At 40.5% G+C, this 19299-nt stretch overlaps 1 protein-coding gene across 3 annotated transcripts in view; it reads left to right on the forward strand.

Moving 5' to 3' along the window:
• The window catches only part of ARF1 (ADP ribosylation factor 1), a 31121-nt gene extending 16213 nt beyond the window's left edge, over positions 1–14908 (forward strand). For all 3 annotated transcript variants that reach the window (XM_036737925.1, XM_036737923.1, XM_036737924.1), the window contains 4 exons: positions 9352–9537; positions 11460–11570; positions 12193–12317; positions 13274–14908. In XM_036737925.1, coding sequence (XP_036593820.1) covers positions 9390–9537; positions 11460–11570; positions 12193–12317; positions 13274–13435 — 546 coding nt within the window. In that variant the 5' untranslated portion in view covers positions 9352–9389 and the 3' untranslated portion in view covers positions 13436–14908. The remainder of the gene's footprint in view (positions 1–9351; positions 9538–11459; positions 11571–12192; positions 12318–13273) is intronic.
• The last annotated feature ends 4391 nt before the right edge of the window (positions 14909–19299 follow it).

The raw sequence follows: 19299 nt of genomic DNA on the forward strand, positions 1-19299 counted from the left end.
TGGTCTTTTCACTGAGAAAGCTTGAAAGTCCTCTATTTTATTGAAAATCCATATTTTGCCTTGGAGCATGATACTCAGTTTTGCTGGGTAGGTGATTCTTGGTTTTAATCCTAGCTCCATTAACCTCTGGAATATCATATTCCAAGCCCTTAGATCCCTTAATGTAGAAACTGCCAGATCTTGTGTTATCCTGATTGTGTTTCCACAGTACTCAAATTGTTTCTTTCTGGCTACTTGCAGTATTTTCTCCTTGATCTAGGAGCTCTGGAATTTGGCAACAATATTCCTAGGAGTTTTCTTTTTGGGATCTTTTTCACGAGGTGATCTGTGGATTCTTTCAATTTCTGTTTTGCCCTGTGGCTCTAGAATATCAGGGCAGTTCTCCTTGATAATTTCTTGAAAGATGATATCTAGGCTCTTTTTTCGATCATGGCTTTCAGGTAGTCCAATAATTTTTAAATGATCTCTCCTGGATCTATTTTCCAGATCAGTGATTTTTCCAGTGAGATACTTCACATTGTCTTCCATATTTTTCATTCCTTTTGGTTCTGTTTTATAATACCTTGGTTTCTCATAAAGTCACTAGCTTCCACTTGCTCCAATCTAATTTTTAAGGTAGTATTTTCTTCAGTGGTCTTTTGGACCTCCTTTTCCATTTGGCTAATTCTGCCTTTCAAGGCATTCTTCTCCTCATTGACTTTATGGAACTCTTTTGTCATTTGAGTTAGTCTATTTTTGAAGGTGTTATTTTCTTCAGTATTTTTTTGGGTCTCCTTTAGCAAGTCATTGACTTGTTTTTCATGGTTTTCTCACATCACTCTTATTTCTCTTCCCAGTTTTTCCTCTTCTTTTCCTCTTCTTCTCTTATTTACTTTTCCAAATGCTTTTTGAGCTCTTCCATGGCCTGAGACCAGTTCATATTTTTCTTGGAGGCTTTGACTTTGTTGACTTCTTCTGGCTGTATGTTTTGGTGTTCTTTGTCACCAAAGAAAGATTCCAAAGTCTGAGTCTGAGTCTGTTTTCACTGCCTGGCCACATTCCCAGTCAAGTACTTGATTCTTGAGTTTTTCAGTGGGGTATGACTGCTTGTAGAGTATAGAGTACTTTGCCCCAAGCTTGAGGGGCCAAGCTGTTGTTTGCAGAGCTATTTCTACACAGCAAACTGCCACACCAGCGCTCCTCCTCCCCAAGAACCACCAACCCTGACCGCGACTCAGTTCCAAGCAGACCCTGCACTCCCACTTGAATCTGCCACTTATTTCCTCCTACCGGGTTGGCCTGCGGCGAAAAGCAACTGCAGCTGTAGTTCTGTAGCTGTACCACCTCCGCTGCCCCCATCGGCGGTGGCCAAACTGGGAACTCCTTTCACTCTGTCCCAGCAGTTTTTCCCACCAGCCTTCTCTGTTGTCTTTGGTGTTTGTGGGTTGAGAAGTCTGGTAGCTGCCACAGCTAACTGATTCAGGGTGCTAGGGCCTGTTCTGCCCAGCTCCCAGTCTGGTTGGTCTGGGCACAGCCCACAGTGGGCTCTGCTCTGCTCCGCTCCCAGCTCTGTGTGGTAGACCTTACCCAGCGACCATCCAAGCTGTACTGGGCTGGAGCTCTGCTTCCCTCTGCTATTTTGTGGGTTCTGCATTTCTAGAATTTGTTTAGAGCCATTTTTATGGGTGTTTGTAGGGTCCTGGGGGAGAGTCCTAGGCAAGTCCCTGCTTTCCAGCTGCCATCTTCACTCCGTCCCTCCAGAAGACCCTTTTAAAGAGACCAATGCACAGAGAACTCACTGATCAACTTAAATTTTTTTTAAAATGCATGTACAGAAGGTAGAAGCAAGGGCTGATACTGAAGGACACAAAAGCTTTGCACAGTTCTTATTATAAGAACAGTGTCAGGAGGCCTCACAGCTCCTGGGCTGAAGTTAGTAGGGAAATCTAAGGATGACAAGAAACAGGCTGGTTTTTCTTTTTTGTTTTTAAGTTATATTAGGAAAACGGGAAGATTAAAGAAGGACTTAGATGCTTGGAGTGTGAAGGGATAATGATAGCTGGTGGCGAGACTGGAAAACTAAGCTATTCACCTCTTTGTTTTCTTTTCTTTCCTTTGCCAAAGGAGAATTTTTGGAGTGGAAAGGACTGAGCAAATGATGGCTCATAGGGAGTTGATACCTAAGATAAGTAAGGAGATAGTAGGAAAGCACCTATCTTGCCCTTGATGATTTCAAGCCACCTGTCCCAAACGACCTGTAACTTTAGGTAGCGAAAGAACTGGTAAATATGGCACAATGCTGAATTTGCTTTCAGAAACGTGGATTCAAAACTTTTACTGACTGTGACCAAGGCAAATTAATCTTCCTCACTTGTAAAATGAATAGTTCTGACTAGACTGACATCTGAAGTCCTTTCTAGCTCTGAGTCTTACATGAGTGCCTAGCCACTGTGTGTGTGTTAAAATAGTGTCTGGTCCTCCTGACCACCACAACCCCCCTCCTCCCTCCTCCCAGAGTAAGTTTATAAAGTAGCTGGTGTAAAGAGGCAGTAGCAGGAAATAAGATTACAGAGGGGAGCCTGGAAGTCACAAAGCTCAAAGGAGAACATAATTTACAAATTGTAGCATGTATTAACCAAAAAAATCACATTCTGATAATTAATGTGTGGAATCAGGAGAAGATATCTAGTGTCTGCTGTCAAGGTCCTATGATAACATAAATGTCAGACAAATTACAGACATCCACAGAATATTAAAAGGTATTGATAATTTTGCGATGATATGGACAGGTTAACTTGAAAGTTTTAATGACTGCTTTGAGATGATTTGAATATGTTAATGAACTAACAGGGCATAGATAGGAGTTAGTCTTTTCCACCCCAAACCCTATAAAAATGAGACGCCTAATTCCTGCGCTCCTCTCCCAAGCACTCCGTACTCCATATGGCCTAGCGCTCCCAACTTTAATCCATGGTTACATGAGTAATATTCTCTGCCCCTCCTATCCTCGCTTGTCTCTGTATGTACTTTTTTTTTTGCCCCCACAACCTCTGTGGTTGTTTAAGTGTGATTCCAGCTCCGTTTCCCACTAACAGTCATGTCTTTTCTGGTGAGGACTCAGAGAACTGGGTGTGTCTGCCTCCTTTCATAATTTCATAAATTAATTATCAATTCACACTTTTCCCATTCATTTGGTAACCTGCTTAATTTGGATATGTAAACATACCCTGGAATGCCATTTCATCTTAATTTGCAATGTTATTTGGCCTACGATAATCCTGAAAAACCCTGTTGTAATATTGTTTGTGTAGCATTTTAAAGTTTACAAAACCCTTTCCCAGATCTCTTTCCACTGTACTATTCAGCTTTCACTTCTGATCTTAATAGATGAGGAAATTGAGCCTCAAAAGACTAGAAATGATTTCCCATAGTCACACAACTAGTAATTGTTGGGGCAGAGGGTTCAGATCTAGTACTTCAGACTCCATTTTCAGATGTGTGAAAAATTTTGGCCCAAAGTGTTGAAGGAACCAGTTAATGGACTTCAGCCAGGATATGCCTCTAGTAGAATTTCATTTGTCATAGGATTTGGTGTGGTGTTTGTCTGTGGTGAATGCGTTTTTACCAATATGCACACCCACCTCGCTGCTGCTGTGCCGTGCCCGCGGCGGCCCCCCCCCCCCCCCCCCCCCCCCCCCCCCGTGCTTTTACACTCATTTTGCTTTCTTTTCCTAGGTCCTGGAATATAATGTGAATAAAACTTATTTGTGATTTTTGAAACATACCAATTAAAGTTTTTCTGCAGCTGCCAAAAATGAACTGCAAATTGTAGAATCTTAGAATTACTCCTCTGTATTCATGACAGCAAAGCTAACCTATTTTAGGAGAAATGTAAAATGAAAATGCTTCTATCATTTCAGTCCTTAATTGCAGCATATCAAAGCGTCGTGTAAAAATATTGCACATTGGTGCCTGTTTTGAATTTTCTGGAAGTTTTCTGATCAAAGAAATGCTATTGTGAATCTTTTAAGTTATCTCTTAATTCTTTTTCTTATGTATGTTCAGGACTTCTTTGTTGAGATGGGATTAATCTGTGTAATAACCAGAAACACCAGTATCTTTGAGGATTTTGGTGGTACAAAACTCTGTTGTAATATTGTACAGGATATAATTACAGCAAATGGTTACAGGTAAAGGTCAAAAGTTTATTTAGGTCACAGATACTTTTTTTTTCCAGCAGTAAAACCAGTTAAGTCAAATTTCATCTATTCAAGTGAAGCCACTACAAAAGACCAAAACACAGCAGCATCAAGGCTTATGAACCCAAAAAGGCTAGGTAGCCTTAACAAACTGTTTTCTCTCCCAAAAGTCAAATTATTTGAAGCGTTTCAATTTTCCATGGACTAAACTTGCAAATGAAAAGGAACCCTGGTGCCATTATCAAAAAATTTTAAAAGCCATTTTCATGGACCCTGGGTTAAAAATCCTTCATCTAGTCTAATCTATATCTGGCTGAGAATTCCTTCTGCACCATCTGCAACATTTCCTTAAATTAGTTAATTAACAAAGACCCAACAAAGTTAGCTTTGGGTTGGCTTTATGAATTGTTCCTAGTTCTTCCCCTTTGAAGCAAGTAGAATAAATAATTCTTATTAACAACTGTTTAGATAGTGCTTTAAGGTTTGCAAAGTACTTTTCATGCTTAATCTCATTCGATTCTCAATAACTCTGTGAACAAGGTACTATTATCCGCATTTTACTGATGAAAGAACTGAGACTGAGAGTTATCAACAAGCTTTATTAAGGGTTTACTATGTGCTGGGCAGAATGTGAAGACAAGTCCCTCCCCTTAAGGAGCTTAACTATCTAATGGGGAGAAACAACAGCCAAGAGGGAGCTAAAAAAGGACTGGAGGGGAATGGAAGTACTCAGAGAAGAATCATTGTAGAGGAAGTCCGGGAGAGTGCTCAGTGCAACCTGGAGAGGGCTGTCCTGGGCCTCCTTCTAATAGGTTCCTGAGTCAGCCAGTCAGAAGGGAGGGGCCAGAGGTGGAAAGGTAATGCCAGTGTGTGAGGTCCAAAAGTTGGAGGAATCTTCCAGGGTGAAGAGGACACCTGGGAGAGCCAGGAGGGAAGCCTCTAGAGAAATGAAAACGTTTAAAGTGATTTGGCCAGGGTCGCACAGCTAGTGAGTTTTTGAGGGAAGATTTAAAATGAGGCCTTCCTGACTCCCAAGGTCAGCCTAGCCTAAACCTGCCTGCCTCATTCCAGAGCTCTTGAGAGTGTAACTTACTGGTGGGGACTTTACAGTCTACAAAGTGCTTTCTCCGCAATATCTCCATGTGGTAATTGAGTGCAATTATTAGCCCCTCTAGTTTAGCCTTCCCCAGTGCCTTTTACTGACTCTCATGGTGTGGTCTTAAGCCCTTTTACCTTCTCAGTCTTGTCATTTTTCCCCCAAAAGGATTCCCCATTCATGAACAAGTCCTGCTAACAAAAAGGGCATGTGTTCAAGAAGGAAATTTTCTTTATTTCTGTTTTCTTCTGTTAACTTGCCCAAATGTGAAAAAGAATAGCCAGAACTTTAGGTCCTTATAAAAATAGTAATTACTTTGCACAAATCTGCCGTTTCTGTGACTTTTTCCGTTCTCTTTTGCCAAAGAATTTCATTTGATGCCTGGCATCAGATGTCCATGTGGGAGAGGCTCTTTGGAAAATCAGAGAGTTTCCTCTCCTGACTAATATATAGGAAGATTAAATTGAACTAGAACTACCAGTTTCCACAGTAATGTAGATCTGATCATGATGAAGGAGAGGATGAAATAACAGCATCTGGGCTAGGCATCACAAGACAAGCCTGAGCTTGTGGGAGGCTGGGAAGTATCCTGAGACAGGTAGACGGAGTAGGACCTTTTCTCTCCTAATAAAATGTGTTGTATTAGTTGACCTGAAAGAGAAAACTATGTGCACATGGACAATACTGCAAATTATTTTCCTGGGGAAAAAATGCATTTTCTTTTCTGTTCTTTCTAAAGTGTTGGGAAGATGCCATAAAATTTCCCTGCCAGATGGATAAAATAATATTTGGTACTGGTAGTGGAGGCATATTGAAGTAAAAAAGATAGATTGGATAATGTTTGTAGCTATGATGCTATAATCAGTTTCCATAAAGATTATATGCTGTAGCAGAAACCCAGGCAGCATAAGATTTTCATCAGTACTAGTTAACACAGGAAGGTATCTTCAAAACTTTCCATTTAGGAATGTTGCCTGTGTCCCCAGAAAAGGAAACTATTAGAGGCATTAAGTTCTTACCACCAACTTTTGGGAAAGTACATGTGTTACTCAGCACTGAAATGAAGAAGCTGAGGTAAATAGGAGATGCCTCAAAATGATGAGTTTGTATTCCAGCCTCATGAAGCAATCTGCTTGAGTGGCAAGGTGAAATCTAAGGGGACCCATAAGAGTATATAGGGTTTAATGATATCTTTCACTGAAATTGAAACTTGCTAAGCCATTGTAGACCATATTTGACCTGGCAGGGGGAGTTCTTTAACAAGCAAAACTGATGCATTCAAGCTTAAACAATTTGGCCTCTGTGGGGTATCATGCAGAACAGTAAACCCTAGGGACTTGGAGGAAGCTTTAATGTGTCATACTGTTGAGAAGAGTTTTAGAAATTATTAGAAATAGGAAACAATTATGCTTTTTCCAGTCAGTCAATAGACATTTATTAAGCTATGTGCCAGGCACTGGCATTGGAGATAGGAATCCTGGGGGAGTTGGGGGAAGATACTTGACTGGGGGCAGAACAGAGAAGTGCGAAAGACAGCCTGTCTGGGAAGGAAGCAATGGCTGGCCTGGGTGCGTACTTCAGTGGAGGTTTGATGAAAAGCTCTTCACTCTGCCCTCCAGTCCTCAGGGGCACAGGGCTCTGGTGTGTGTATTAAGGATGATGCAGTTTTGCCAGATGCTGGGGTGATTCCAAAAAATCATCACACAGTTGGGGAAAGATAGATTCTTTAGAAAATAGAAAAAGAATGAAGAAGTTGAAAGTTGGCCCATATCATCAAGTTTGGATTTGAGCCAGAAGTGGTCTCTCATCACTGAAAACTGCATTTACTCTTGGCTCTTGTTTCTTTCCATATCGCCTAGAGCATTATAAAGACCTTAGGAAGGGTTTGTTAAATCTTCTTGTCTACCACCAGGCCTTGCATGATATAGGCCATCGGTATCTATTTGTTTGAGAGAGAGAGAGAAATGAAGAAAGAGGATTCCCAAAGTGAAAGCTGATGAAGAAACACTAAGGGAAAAAGTTGTTATATTTGTAACAGCTTCTTGGAAGGAAAGTAGTAGAATCTTCTACCCCCACCCTTAAATTTTTTTTTTTTTTAAACAGAAGAGACATTTGTAGTTTGCTTATAGGGAGGCATTTCTATTCTGATAACTAAGGTAATAATCTAAGAGGTTATTTCCCACTGTGTTTCTGGTTTTTTATTTTTTTGATAAAGCTATGAGCTTTTTATTATGAACAAATAGCTTTTCAAAAAGTGAAAGTGCTGACTGAAAACTTTTTAAGGGAAGGAAAAAAACTCTCCTGATCATATCTGAGAGTACTAAAGAGGGGAGGGGGAACATTAAAAATTTTAAGCAGATTTGTGTGTACTTATTCCTAGAAATGGTTATCACCCCTGAGAGTGTTTATAATGTTCCCACAGTGCTTTCTGTTACAGCGAAACTATTTTACAAATAAAACTTACTACTTCTATTGATTTGAATGCTCGTTTACTTTTTATTCTTAGCCAGCAGGAATGCTCTCAGATATTTAGCGTGTCTGAAAATTCTCTTTAAAAAGCAATGCTATATAAGTAAAATAACATTTGACAGTATAACCAAGGATTGGAAGACCATTACACAGTCACTAGTATCTGTATATGTAGCAAGAAAGATTTTGATTTTATGATCTAGCTTCATCAGCCTCTGGTAGAAACCATTATTAGAGCCTAAACTGATCCTGATTGTTGCTGGAATAACTATACATGGGAGGTAGAATATCTAGACAACTATTCTCTAACCTGTAATTTAGGGTATTTCACAGATTTTCCAACAAATACAGATGGGCTTTCTAATGTACGATTTTTAAAACAATGCTAAATTCATATCTACCAAGCCATTTGAGCTGTTATTTAAATCCCAAGAAACTTGAGCCTGCAGGCTTCTGTTTCCTCAGTGATAGTGTGATTCCATTCTGTTTCACACAGTAGTGGTAGAAGGAGCTTTTCCCTTAGACATATTTAAGGCTTTGTTTCTAGTTAATCAGATTTTAAGTTTGGAGTTGAAATTCCCTATGTTTAATCATAAACTATAAATTGAGTGTTGGAAAGGACCTTTTATACCATCTATCATCAACTCAATTTACAGGGGAGGAATTAAGGCTAGAGAAGCTCAGTGACTTTTGTCTAAGGTCATAAACTTAATCAGTGGCAGAACTGTTAGGATTCAAACTCAGATGTTCTGACTCTAAAATTCAGCTTATTTTCCACTGTCCCATACTGCCTCTCAGAAACCAGTGGAGCATTTGGGGGGAAATATATTGAAATGTGTGAGATTTTATGTTGTTTATAAAAAGTGCAGCTAGGTGGCCCAGCACAAAGAGCATTGGACCTGTGAAGTTAGGAAGACCTTAGTACATATTCAGCCTCAGGTGCTTCAATGAGTTGTGTAACTTCGGTTAAGACATTTAATCTTTGTCTGCCTCAGTTCTTCATCTCTGAACTGGATTAATAGCCGTTTTACCTTATTAAACCATGTACAGCTTTGTCAGTTTTTTTTTTTCCCTAAAAAAGTGTATGTTTGGAGAAAGTGAATTCTTAAAATCAGTTGCATATGTTAAGAACAATATATGAGAGGAGAAAGAACAGTGGGCTTTGGAAATAGGAATCTTAGGTTCTGTTCCTGCTCCACTGCTTACTGTAGCAGGCTATTTCCCAAGCCTGGACCTCAATTTTACTCATTTGTAAAGTAAGAGAGCATAAATTGATATATAATTGGGAATGGACCTAAGAGATCATTTAGCTCAGCTCCCTTGTTTTATGGATGAGGAAACTTAAGGCCTGGTGTATAGGCAGAAAGCAGCCGAACTGGAGTTTGAGAATATTTAGTCTTAGTGGCCATTACATACTTGTTTGTTGCTAGAGAAATGAAATCCCACAAGAGTTGTCCTCTGGTTTTTTTTTTCCATTTTATTTTATCTTCTTAGTTCTCTGCCTCACTTCTCAACTATGTTTGTCTTTGTTTGATTTGGCTGCCGTTATATAATAGATGGACAAGGTTTTTTTCATACAATTTAAAAATATTCTCCTTATCTTTGCAGGTTTCTTTTGCCAACGTTTAACACAACACACTTGGACCATGGGGAATATATTTGCTAACCTCTTCAAGGGGCTCTTTGGCAAAAAAGAAATGCGGATCCTAATGGTTGGTCTGGATGCTGCAGGAAAGACAACTATTTTGTACAAACTGAAGCTGGGTGAAATAGTAACTACTATTCCCACTATAGGTAAGCATTTCATAAGTAAATGACAGTTCTGTGGTCTGGGTCAAATGAAGACTCTTGAATTGGAGCCTCTAACAAAGGCGACTTTCCTCCTAGTTGTAGCAGCAGGAGGAAGGGAAGAGAAAATTGAGCAGTACAGTTGGAAGCTTTGCTGAAAAGGCAAGAGTTTAAGAGAAATTGAAAAGGCTGTCGATAACTTTGAGCAACTGAGTATTTGAAAGTCTCCAATGAAAGCTTAGTAACCAGGGAGCCAAGATCACACATTATCCTTTCTAGCAGTTGGTTTGCTTGTACAAAGTTAAAGAGGCTGCTCTGTCTGAATTTTTAAAAGAAAAGGAAGTTCTTTAAAAAAGACTTCCAGGTTTTTAGTGGTTGTTTTTGGGTGGGGTAGAGTGGTGGTTAGATTTTCATGCAGTATTTCCCAAAAAAGAATCCCCAAAGGACTTTTGAAGTCCGTAGTTACAGATCTGGTAATGGTTATGGTCAGATTTGATCCGTGCCAGTCAGTAGACATTTATTAAGTGGCTATTTTGTGCCAGCACTGTACTAAGTGCTACTTAGCAAGGAGCTCAGAATCTATTGGGGAAGGCAACATGGAAAGAACTATGTATAAACAAGCTATATACAGAGTAAATTGGAAGTAAACCACAGAGGGAAGGCACTAGAATTGAAAAGGCTCAGGCAGGGCTTCCTGTAGAAGGCGAGGTTTTACCTGGGACCTAAAGGAAGCCAGGAGGTAGAGTAAGGAGAGCAAGGGGGTTGGGGAGATTGCTGTGAAAATGTCTAGAGTCTGGACATGCAGCGTCTTGTGTGGGAAACAGCAAGGAGAGGCCACTATTACTGGGTTGCAGATTGGGAGGGAAGAGATTGGCAAGTGTGAAGAATGGAAAGGTAGAAAGGGGCTAGGTTATGAAGAGCTTTGAACACCAAACAGGATTTTATATTTGATCCTGAAAGTGCTATGGAGACGCTGGAGTTGATTGAGTTGGGGGGTGCCATGTAGCCTGCACTTGAGGAAAATCACTTTGGCAGCTGAGTGGAGGATGGATTGGAGTAGGGAGAGCCTTACCAGTAGTCTACTGTAATATCCAGGCCTGAGGTACACCAGATTAGTGGTGTTGTCAGAGGAGAAAACGGGGGGAGGGGGCAAGAAATGTTACTAAGGTAAAATTGAAGGGCCTTGGCAACTGATTAGATATGGAGGGCTTAGGGAGAATGAGGATACCTAGGTTGCCAATCTGAAGAACTGGGGGGATGGTAGTACACTTGCTAGGAAGATGGTGACAAGACTGAATTAGTATTCTGTGTTTATAGAATATTTATGTTACATCTATGAGATGTATTCAGTCAGGAGACATCTTACGGCTAACTGTAAATACCCAAAATTTGGCTACAAAGCCAGAAATTTGAGGTTGTTCTGTGGTAGCTAATTTAGTGGTGTTTTTTGAGTCCATACCTGTGATTTCATTATTATAGGGATGTCTCAGTGAGGAAACCCCCTCTAACAGTGGAGATCCAACAACTGTCCTTCAATATTGAGATTGCTCCTGGGCACTGAGGTTGTTACTTGCCCAAAGTAGTATAGCCACTGTGGGTCACAGGCTAGACTTAACAACCTACAACTTTTTGACTCAACCTGATTGTATCAGTATCCTATACTGTACTAGTTGGTGTTTTTCCTTAAAGAAGAGATTTGGAAAAAAGCAAATTGAATAGCTGTGAAGCTTCTTTTGTTTAATGCTTTCTTGGTACTATAATTTTCGAGGTGTCAGTTTATAATGGTTCCAGCTAGCTACCGAGCTCTGCTGCAAAAGAACATCCTATCACTAAATTTTTCCTTTGGAATTAGGGCCTTAGAAAATCAAGACATTATGTAGACTAATGAGTTGTACTGTGAAATCATTGTTGCCTTTAAATTCTTACAGGTTTCAACGTAGAAACTGTAGAATACAAAAACATTAGCTTCACGGTGTGGGATGTAGGTGGCCAGGACAAGATCCGACCCCTGTGGCGCCATTACTTCCAGAACACACAAGGTGAGTCATAGATTTGGGTCCCTTTCACCCTTAGCCCCAAGAACTAATTGATGCTTTGGGGCTGTGCTAGCTACTGAGAGAGAAAGAAAGATGTAGGCCTCTGCTGTCCATATTGATAGTTAATTTTCTTGAGCATTTTGAGATTTAGAAAGTATTTTCCCACACAATCCTATGAATTTGGCAGTGCACATACTGTCCAATTGACAGATCAGGAAGCCTAGCCTCAGAGACATGAACTGGTGTGCCCAAGGTTGAGAAATGCAACTCTCAGTCTAGTTCTTTCCGCTATGTACTGAAATCCTGTGTATAGAACTATAGTACAGCATGGACTATAAGTACATGGAGGGTATTACAAGGATTTGGAAGCATTAGATTTATTGAGAAGTCTCTAATGGAAAGCTTTCGGTGACTTATTCTTTTTTTCCTTCAGATGTTCTGGTAGTGCCAGAACTCTTTTTTGATAGTCATCCTATGATGGTGTATATCAATAAATATTTCACTTATCTTGACCTCTCAGCTATGCCAGTGTTTATAGGATAATTAGCTCAAGGTGTCTTAAGACAGACTGCCTTTAAGAATGTGTCTTACAACCTTCCTGAAATACTACTTTCTTACTTTGTAGGACTGATTTTTGTGGTTGACAGTAATGACAGAGAACGAGTGAATGAGGCCCGAGAAGAACTGATGAGAATGTTGGCAGAGGATGAGCTTAGAGATGCCGTCTTATTAGTGTTTGCTAACAAACAGGTATATGCTTGAAGAATATCCAGAAATGTTTGCCTTACTCAGCTTGTTTTGTGAGTGACCAGAAAGTGTGAGAATTGGTATTCATTGCTTGTGTATCATAGAACCTTAAATTGTCAGAACTGGAAAGGATATTTGAAAGCAGCAAATCTACCCCCTTTATTTAACAGAGGGGGAAACTGAGGCCCAAATAAGAGGCTATAATACACTTTAGTTACAGAGCAGGTCAGTAGTTGAGTCACAACTAGAGTCTGGGTCCAAAATTAGTGTCAGTTTTCAGTGGTATTAACTGTACCAAGAGTACTGTACCCCATTCTAGGCTCCTATACTTTGAAAAGGTAGTAAAGAAGATTGCCACCTGTGGTGGGTGAAAGATGAAATGACTGAGGCAACAAAAGTTTGATCTTCCAAGCATACCATTTTATTAAGCAGTGCATGGCCCAGAAAACTAGGACCAGATCTCCTCAGCTTAAGCCTGGGGAAATGGATTTATACATTAAAAACAAATAAGGCTAGTTAATTAAAAGGAAACAATATAAATTAGGTAATCTGATTTCTAATTGGAGGGAAGATTTAGGGACTTTCCAAGTTGGGATGGGAGAGTGAACAGGTGCAATTCTTTGAATTAGGAAAGGGTATGTACAATCAGAGGTGATCTGGGGAAGAGAGCTGAGGGTTGACTGGCTGGTTAGTAGGAGAGATTTAGGTTATATTCATGGGGGGACTTCCCTAGAAAGGTTAACCACAAATAGGCTGCCATGGGAGACTATAGAAGGGGTACCAGATCTAAGAATAGCAATAGTTTCTTTGGGGGTTGGCATGGGGGGTTGGGGGTGGGGGGAGCCTGGTCCAAAGTAGTCTTGCCTGGATAACAGAGGATTTGCAGTCTCGGACCCTTTGACCTCAAATGGCCCATGTCATTCCATCCTGAAAACCACTTTTCCCCTCTTTTTTACCAGGATCTTCCCAATGCCATGAATGCAGCTGAAATCACAGATAAACTTGGACTGCATTCTCTTCGTCACAGAAACTGGTACATCCAAGCCACCTGTGCCACTAGTGGGGATGGGCTCTATGAAGGACTGGACTGGTTGTCCAATCAGCTCCGAAACCAGAAATGAATCAACAAAAGTTCCTCCTCCCTCTTTCCTTCTCTCCCTCTTATTTCCTCCTGTTCGCCCTTCGCTTTACTCTCATGTGGCAAACTGTGCTACTTTGTGGTATTGAGTGCCGGAAGCTGTTTTTTCCTACCCCTTGTCACAGTATGTATTGCACCATGCTGTAAATGTGGCAAATACAGGCCTGAAAACAGGTTTCTTATTTAATGTAAATAGTTTTTGTTTCCAATGGGGCAGTTTCTGGCACTCCTATGCAATATTACTCAGCTTTTTTTATTGTAAAAAATCAACTCACCGTTTAGTACTGGGAAGGGATTTTAAGCACATTGACACTTGGGTTGCTGGGGGTTAACGTGCAGCAGCAGAGCCGAATGCTACTCCTACTGGCTTGTGAGGTCTGTGTTGAGATCCATTTTGGTGGTTGGTTTTTAACCTGAACTCAGTGTATTTTTTTAAATAGTAAAAAAATAAAAAAAGACAAGTAAAACACTTGAACACACAGAACAGAAGTATGCTTAGTGTAGGTTTTGCAGCAACACCTTCAATACCAGACCATTGTGATTGTCTGCAGTTTCTCTTTTGAAACTTGAGAAATGGTAAAAATCAAACGAGTGATCAATTTGCATGGTTAAATAGAGATCCACGTAATGCTGTGTCTTTGGATCTTCATGTATTTCATAGAGTTCGTGCTTGTATTTGTGCTCACATGGACACTCATTAGGAAAAGAGCTTCAAGGCTGTGGTTCAGAGCAGGCTGCACATTGAGAGCATTAGACCTTCAATCATAAACCGTTTATAACTAGACTTTTTCCCCCTTGCAGTTCAGGTCAGGCTGTGATTAGTTCTCCATCACCCTCCAATAACTCTTAGGAAGGACACAATCATGGCTGGTCACAAACATTGAGAAGAGCTTTCTGACATATTTGGACAACAAAAAACCAGCCTTTTGATTTTGGTCAAGTGTGCGTGTGGTGCTTCTGTTTGAAACCTCTCCATAGTAAGCACAGCCTGCGTTAGCCCCAAAGCTTGGCTGGAGATGTTTCAGAAACACAGTCAGGAACACTAGGCATTTCTCCATGGTGTCTAGGTTTTGAAAGAAAATAAATTGAGCATGAGAGCTTGGGGAGTCATTCCATTCTAGAAGTATTCGGTCCCGTTTCGGAACAATCCCCCTATCTGTATATGTGTGAAATATCCTTTACTACCCCTCATTACTACAAGGGTCAGATTTGCCATCTGAAAAAAAAGATCTTTACTTTTTTTTTCTTTTGTATTTTGATAAACACTGAAGAAGCTGGAGCTGTTAAACTTTATCTCGGGAAAAACTCAGAACTGGTTTGTTTGGTGTTGTGGAAACTCTTACTGCTTTCAATACACAAATTAGTAATCGACTGTTTTGTATACTTGTTTTCAGTTTTCATTTCGACAAACAAGCACTGTAATTAAAGCTATTAGAATAAAATCTCTGAACTATTTCATGGGGTTTTTTGCTACTTTAATACTACCTGAATGAGTTCCTCATGACTACACAGTAATGCTTAAGCAAAAGACTTCCCTCCAGTCCCAGCTGGTCACTGCAGGCTGGTCTGTGCTGCTGATAATAGGCAGCCACAAATTGTTTTTCCCATTAAAGACTCCTGGCCCCTTTGATGATGGCGATAGTTTTTCCACAGAATTCAAAGCTCTCAGTGATAGTCATGTCGACTCTAATGCATGGTACAATGGAAAGAACATTAGAGTCCTGCAATGCTTTGCATGACCTTGGGCAAGTCAGTTAACTTGGGCCTCAGTGTCCTTATCTGTAAAAATGAAAGTTCAACTAGATGGCCTCTCAGATCTCTTCCAACTCAAGGTCTTTGATTTTGGGGTGGCTAGTAGCATTACTTCCAGTTTGCTGATGGGGGAAATAAGTTGTTTAGCTAAAACGGAGAAAGCCGCCTTCCTGGCCCTCCACAACCACCCCCATAGGTTCTAGAGTTGGAGGAGTTTTTACATGCGGTCTGTTATTTTACAGAGGAGCAAACTAAGGCAGTAAATAATAGCTGGCATTAAAACACACATCATTTAATTGTAAATCCCAGCGTACTTTCTGCTGTCACAAATGCCTTTTCAGCAACAGCACTACCATCATGGGTGCCCAGGTACCTGGGCACATTTCTCTATCTTAATCATTGCTTTAAGAAAAAGGCCTGGAGAGTTTTAATATCACATGGAAAGACAAACTTCCAAAGCTGGTTTTACTTTACTATTGCAGGCATACTCTCACAGAATACTTCACTTACCATGGTTATTTTGGTAATGCTTGTTAACAGTGCAAACACTCATGTGACTTTTGGCCATGCCCATTTAGGCAATATCCTTTTTCCTTAACGTGATGTTAATGGAACAAGTTAGTGGGGCATACTTCTGCTCTGAATTAGTAAAAGGCTCCCACATTTCTTCCTTATCCCTTAATTTTCAGGTATTTGTTAGAACCACCGCTCTCAGTGGTAAATTTAGACTTCATTGAAGATAACCTGTTCATCAGAGGTATTAACTTGAGAACATTCTCCACAGGTGAAGCATCTACTTTTTTTTTCTCATTTATTTTTAATAGCTTTTGTCTTTACCTCCACTTCAAATACAGTCCTCACTCCCCTATCCCAGAACAAAAAATAGCACATTCAGTGCTCTAGTCCCCTAACTGCAAAGAGCAGAGCAGCCGGGGTGGGGGGAGGGGGCAGCCTTCTCTCCTTAACACCCTGAATTTGGTCACTTAGTACATAGTTTCACTTTGGGGCCTGTGTTCTTCCCATAGACCCCGTTGTGTATCCACCATGTGTATTTTCCTGGTTCTGCTTGCTCCACTCTGATTCAGTCCATTTAAATGTCCCCATGCATCTCTGTTCATCTTCAAAACTTCTGTTGCAATAATACTTTATCACATTTTTGGATCCTCGTCATTTAGTCATTCCCCATCTAATTTTGTTTCTAGTTACTTGGTGTCACAAAAAGTGCTGATATCAATATTTTGGGCTATGGGGCCTTCTTACCTTTGACTTCTTTGGGTATAGGCTTTGAGGTGAGATCTCTGAGTCAAACAGTATGAATGGTTTAGTCACTTTCTTATCATCATCAGAAATTGCAAAGCATGTGCTCTGATTAACCAAAGCATTCCACAGCTTGCTCCTGACTGCAACACCACAACCCAAGTGCCCTCTCAAGCCATGGCAGAGTCTTCAGTCACTTTGGTGGAGCGGCTGCTATCAGGAAGGATTTCTTTGCAGCATACCTAACATAAATATACCCCTGTAGTTTTCACCCTTGTTACCGTGGTTTCTCTGAAGTCAGCAGAATGAGTCTTTCTTTCCTCTTCTGTGTAACAGCCCTTCAAATACTTGAAAAGAACATGTCCCCTCCAAGTCTTCTCTTTTACAGGCCAAAGAGCCCTTGTCCTTTCAGTTGAGAACATGACACAAACTGGAGACATTTCATCCTGGTTGCCTATCCAGACACGCCATGTTACTGAGGTTCTTCCCAGAAGATGCATTCATTTGTCCATGAAGACAGTCCAGCTGTGAAATAGAACACAGCCTGTTAGCCAGTTCTAAATCTACTCATTCCCCTGATCTACATTTTTAGCAACTATCCAGAAACACGAAAAGCGTTTAGTCTGGCATTACCTGGTGTTAATGAAATTTTTCCCTTCATCTGTCCTATAATTGTGCCGGGAATGAACTTTGACTGTCACTGACAGTGATAAAGCAATCCCATTTGCCAATTCTTTCCATTTGTGAGGGTGTAGATTCTCTGGGCTTTGGGACTTGAACACAAGAAGAGTAGCTGGGTCCATTCTTACTAACTTCCTGCTACACCCTCTCAGCCCTGTTCAGAGAGAAACTTCTTAACCTATATTGTAGTGCATTCACTCACTGCTTAGAATATGAAAGCATACCTTGCCTTAATTCACCTCTAGCCGACCTTTCCTTCCTGCTGCTTCCCTTAATGAACAAGTTAGTCCTGTTAGGGTTGGGGCAACTTTGTGAGAAATGTGTTGGGTTGTGGGTTTTACCATGAGGGGCATTGTGTAGGTGGGGAAGGGGACCTAGATAGCAAGCCCAGGCTATCTTTCAGGAACCTAGCTGAAGGGCAATAATACGGGTTCATTATGTGGACTAGAGCTAAAAGCCTCCTTGCCCCCCTCGGACTGCCTTGTCCAGATAGTTTGACCATCCTGATTTTGTTACTCATTTGAAACACGGAAATTGAATATGTCAAGGATCAGTGATTATCACCGTTTGTTTACCAACCATTCTCCATAAATCATCATAAACACTAATTTCCTAATAGAAGTCACCTCTATTTGTAATACAGGTTGATTTAGTTGAAACTTAGCACTGTACATATGTGTTAAGCAATACTTGAGAATGTGTCTTGTCTCTCAGAGCTGAGTGAGGTGTATCTAGCCTCTCAATAGGGGAGGGCAGCAGTGATCAAAGGCAGGGATAAAAGTAGAGAATGTAGTTCCCACCGTCTTGTGCTCACAGAGCAGCCCCAGTACACCCAGGGGAGAGGGAAAGAGCAGGGATTTCTGTGATTTTTTTTTTAATGCAATTTATTTATTTAACATATTTGGTTTTCAGCATTGATTTTCACAACATTTTGAATTACAAATTTTCTCCCCATTTCTACCCTCCCCCCCACTCCAAGATGGCTTATATTCTGGTTGCCCTGTTCCCCAGTCAGCCCTCCCCTCTATCACCCCCCTCCCCTCTCATCCCCTTTTCCCTTCCTTTCTTGTAGGGCAAGATAAATTTCTACGCCCCATTGCCTGTGTATCTTATTTTTTAGTTGCATGCAAAAACTTTTTTTGTTTTTGAACATCTGATTTTAAAACTTTGAGTTCCAAATTCTCTTTCCTCTTCCCTTCCCACCCACCCTCCCTAAGAAGTTGAGCAATTCAACCTAGGCCACACATGTATCATTATGTATAACCCTTCCACAATACTCATGTTGTGAAAGGCTAACTACATTTTGCTCCTTCCCAACCCATCCCGCTTTATTGAATTTTGTCCCTTGACCCTGTCCCCTTTCCGAAGTGTTTGTTTTGATTACCTCCACCCCCATCTGCCCTCCCCTTCATCATCCCCCCGCCTTTTATTTTTTTTTTTATCTTCCTCCCTCTTCTTTCCTGTGGGGTAAGATACCCAACTGAGTATGTATGGTATTCCCCCTCAGGCCAAATCTGATGACAGCAAGGTTCACTCATTCCCCCCACACCTGCCCTCTCCCCTCCTCCCATAGAACTGCTTCCTCTTGCCACCTTTATGCGAGATAATCCACCCCATTCTATCTCTCCCTATCTCCCTCTATCAGTATGTTACTCTCTCATCCCTTAATTTCATTTTATTTCTTTTAGATATCTTCCCTTCATCTTCAACTCACCCTGTGTCTGCTCTTTTACATATATATATACACATACATATAAACACATATATATACATACATACACATACATACATATACACATAGATATATACATACATACACATTCACATATATACATATATATATATACATAAACATATATATATATATGCATATTCCCTTTAACTACCCTAATACTGAGGTCTCATGAATCATACTCATCATCTTTCCATGTAGGAATGTAAACAAAAGAGTTCAACTTTAGTAAGTCCCTTGCAATTTCCGTTTCTTGATTACCTTTTCATGCTTCTCTTGATTCTTGTGTTTGAAAGTCAAATTTTCTATTCAGTTCTGGTCTTTTCACTGAGAAAGCTTGAAAGTCCTCTATTTTATTGAAACTCCATCTTTTGCCTTGGAACATGATACTCATTTTTGCTGGGTAGGTGATTCTAGGTTTTAAT

This window comes from Trichosurus vulpecula, chromosome 9 (assembly GCF_011100635.1).
Source record: "Trichosurus vulpecula isolate mTriVul1 chromosome 9, mTriVul1.pri, whole genome shotgun sequence".
In the NCBI taxonomy this organism is placed as follows: Eukaryota; Metazoa; Chordata; class Mammalia; order Diprotodontia; family Phalangeridae; genus Trichosurus; species Trichosurus vulpecula.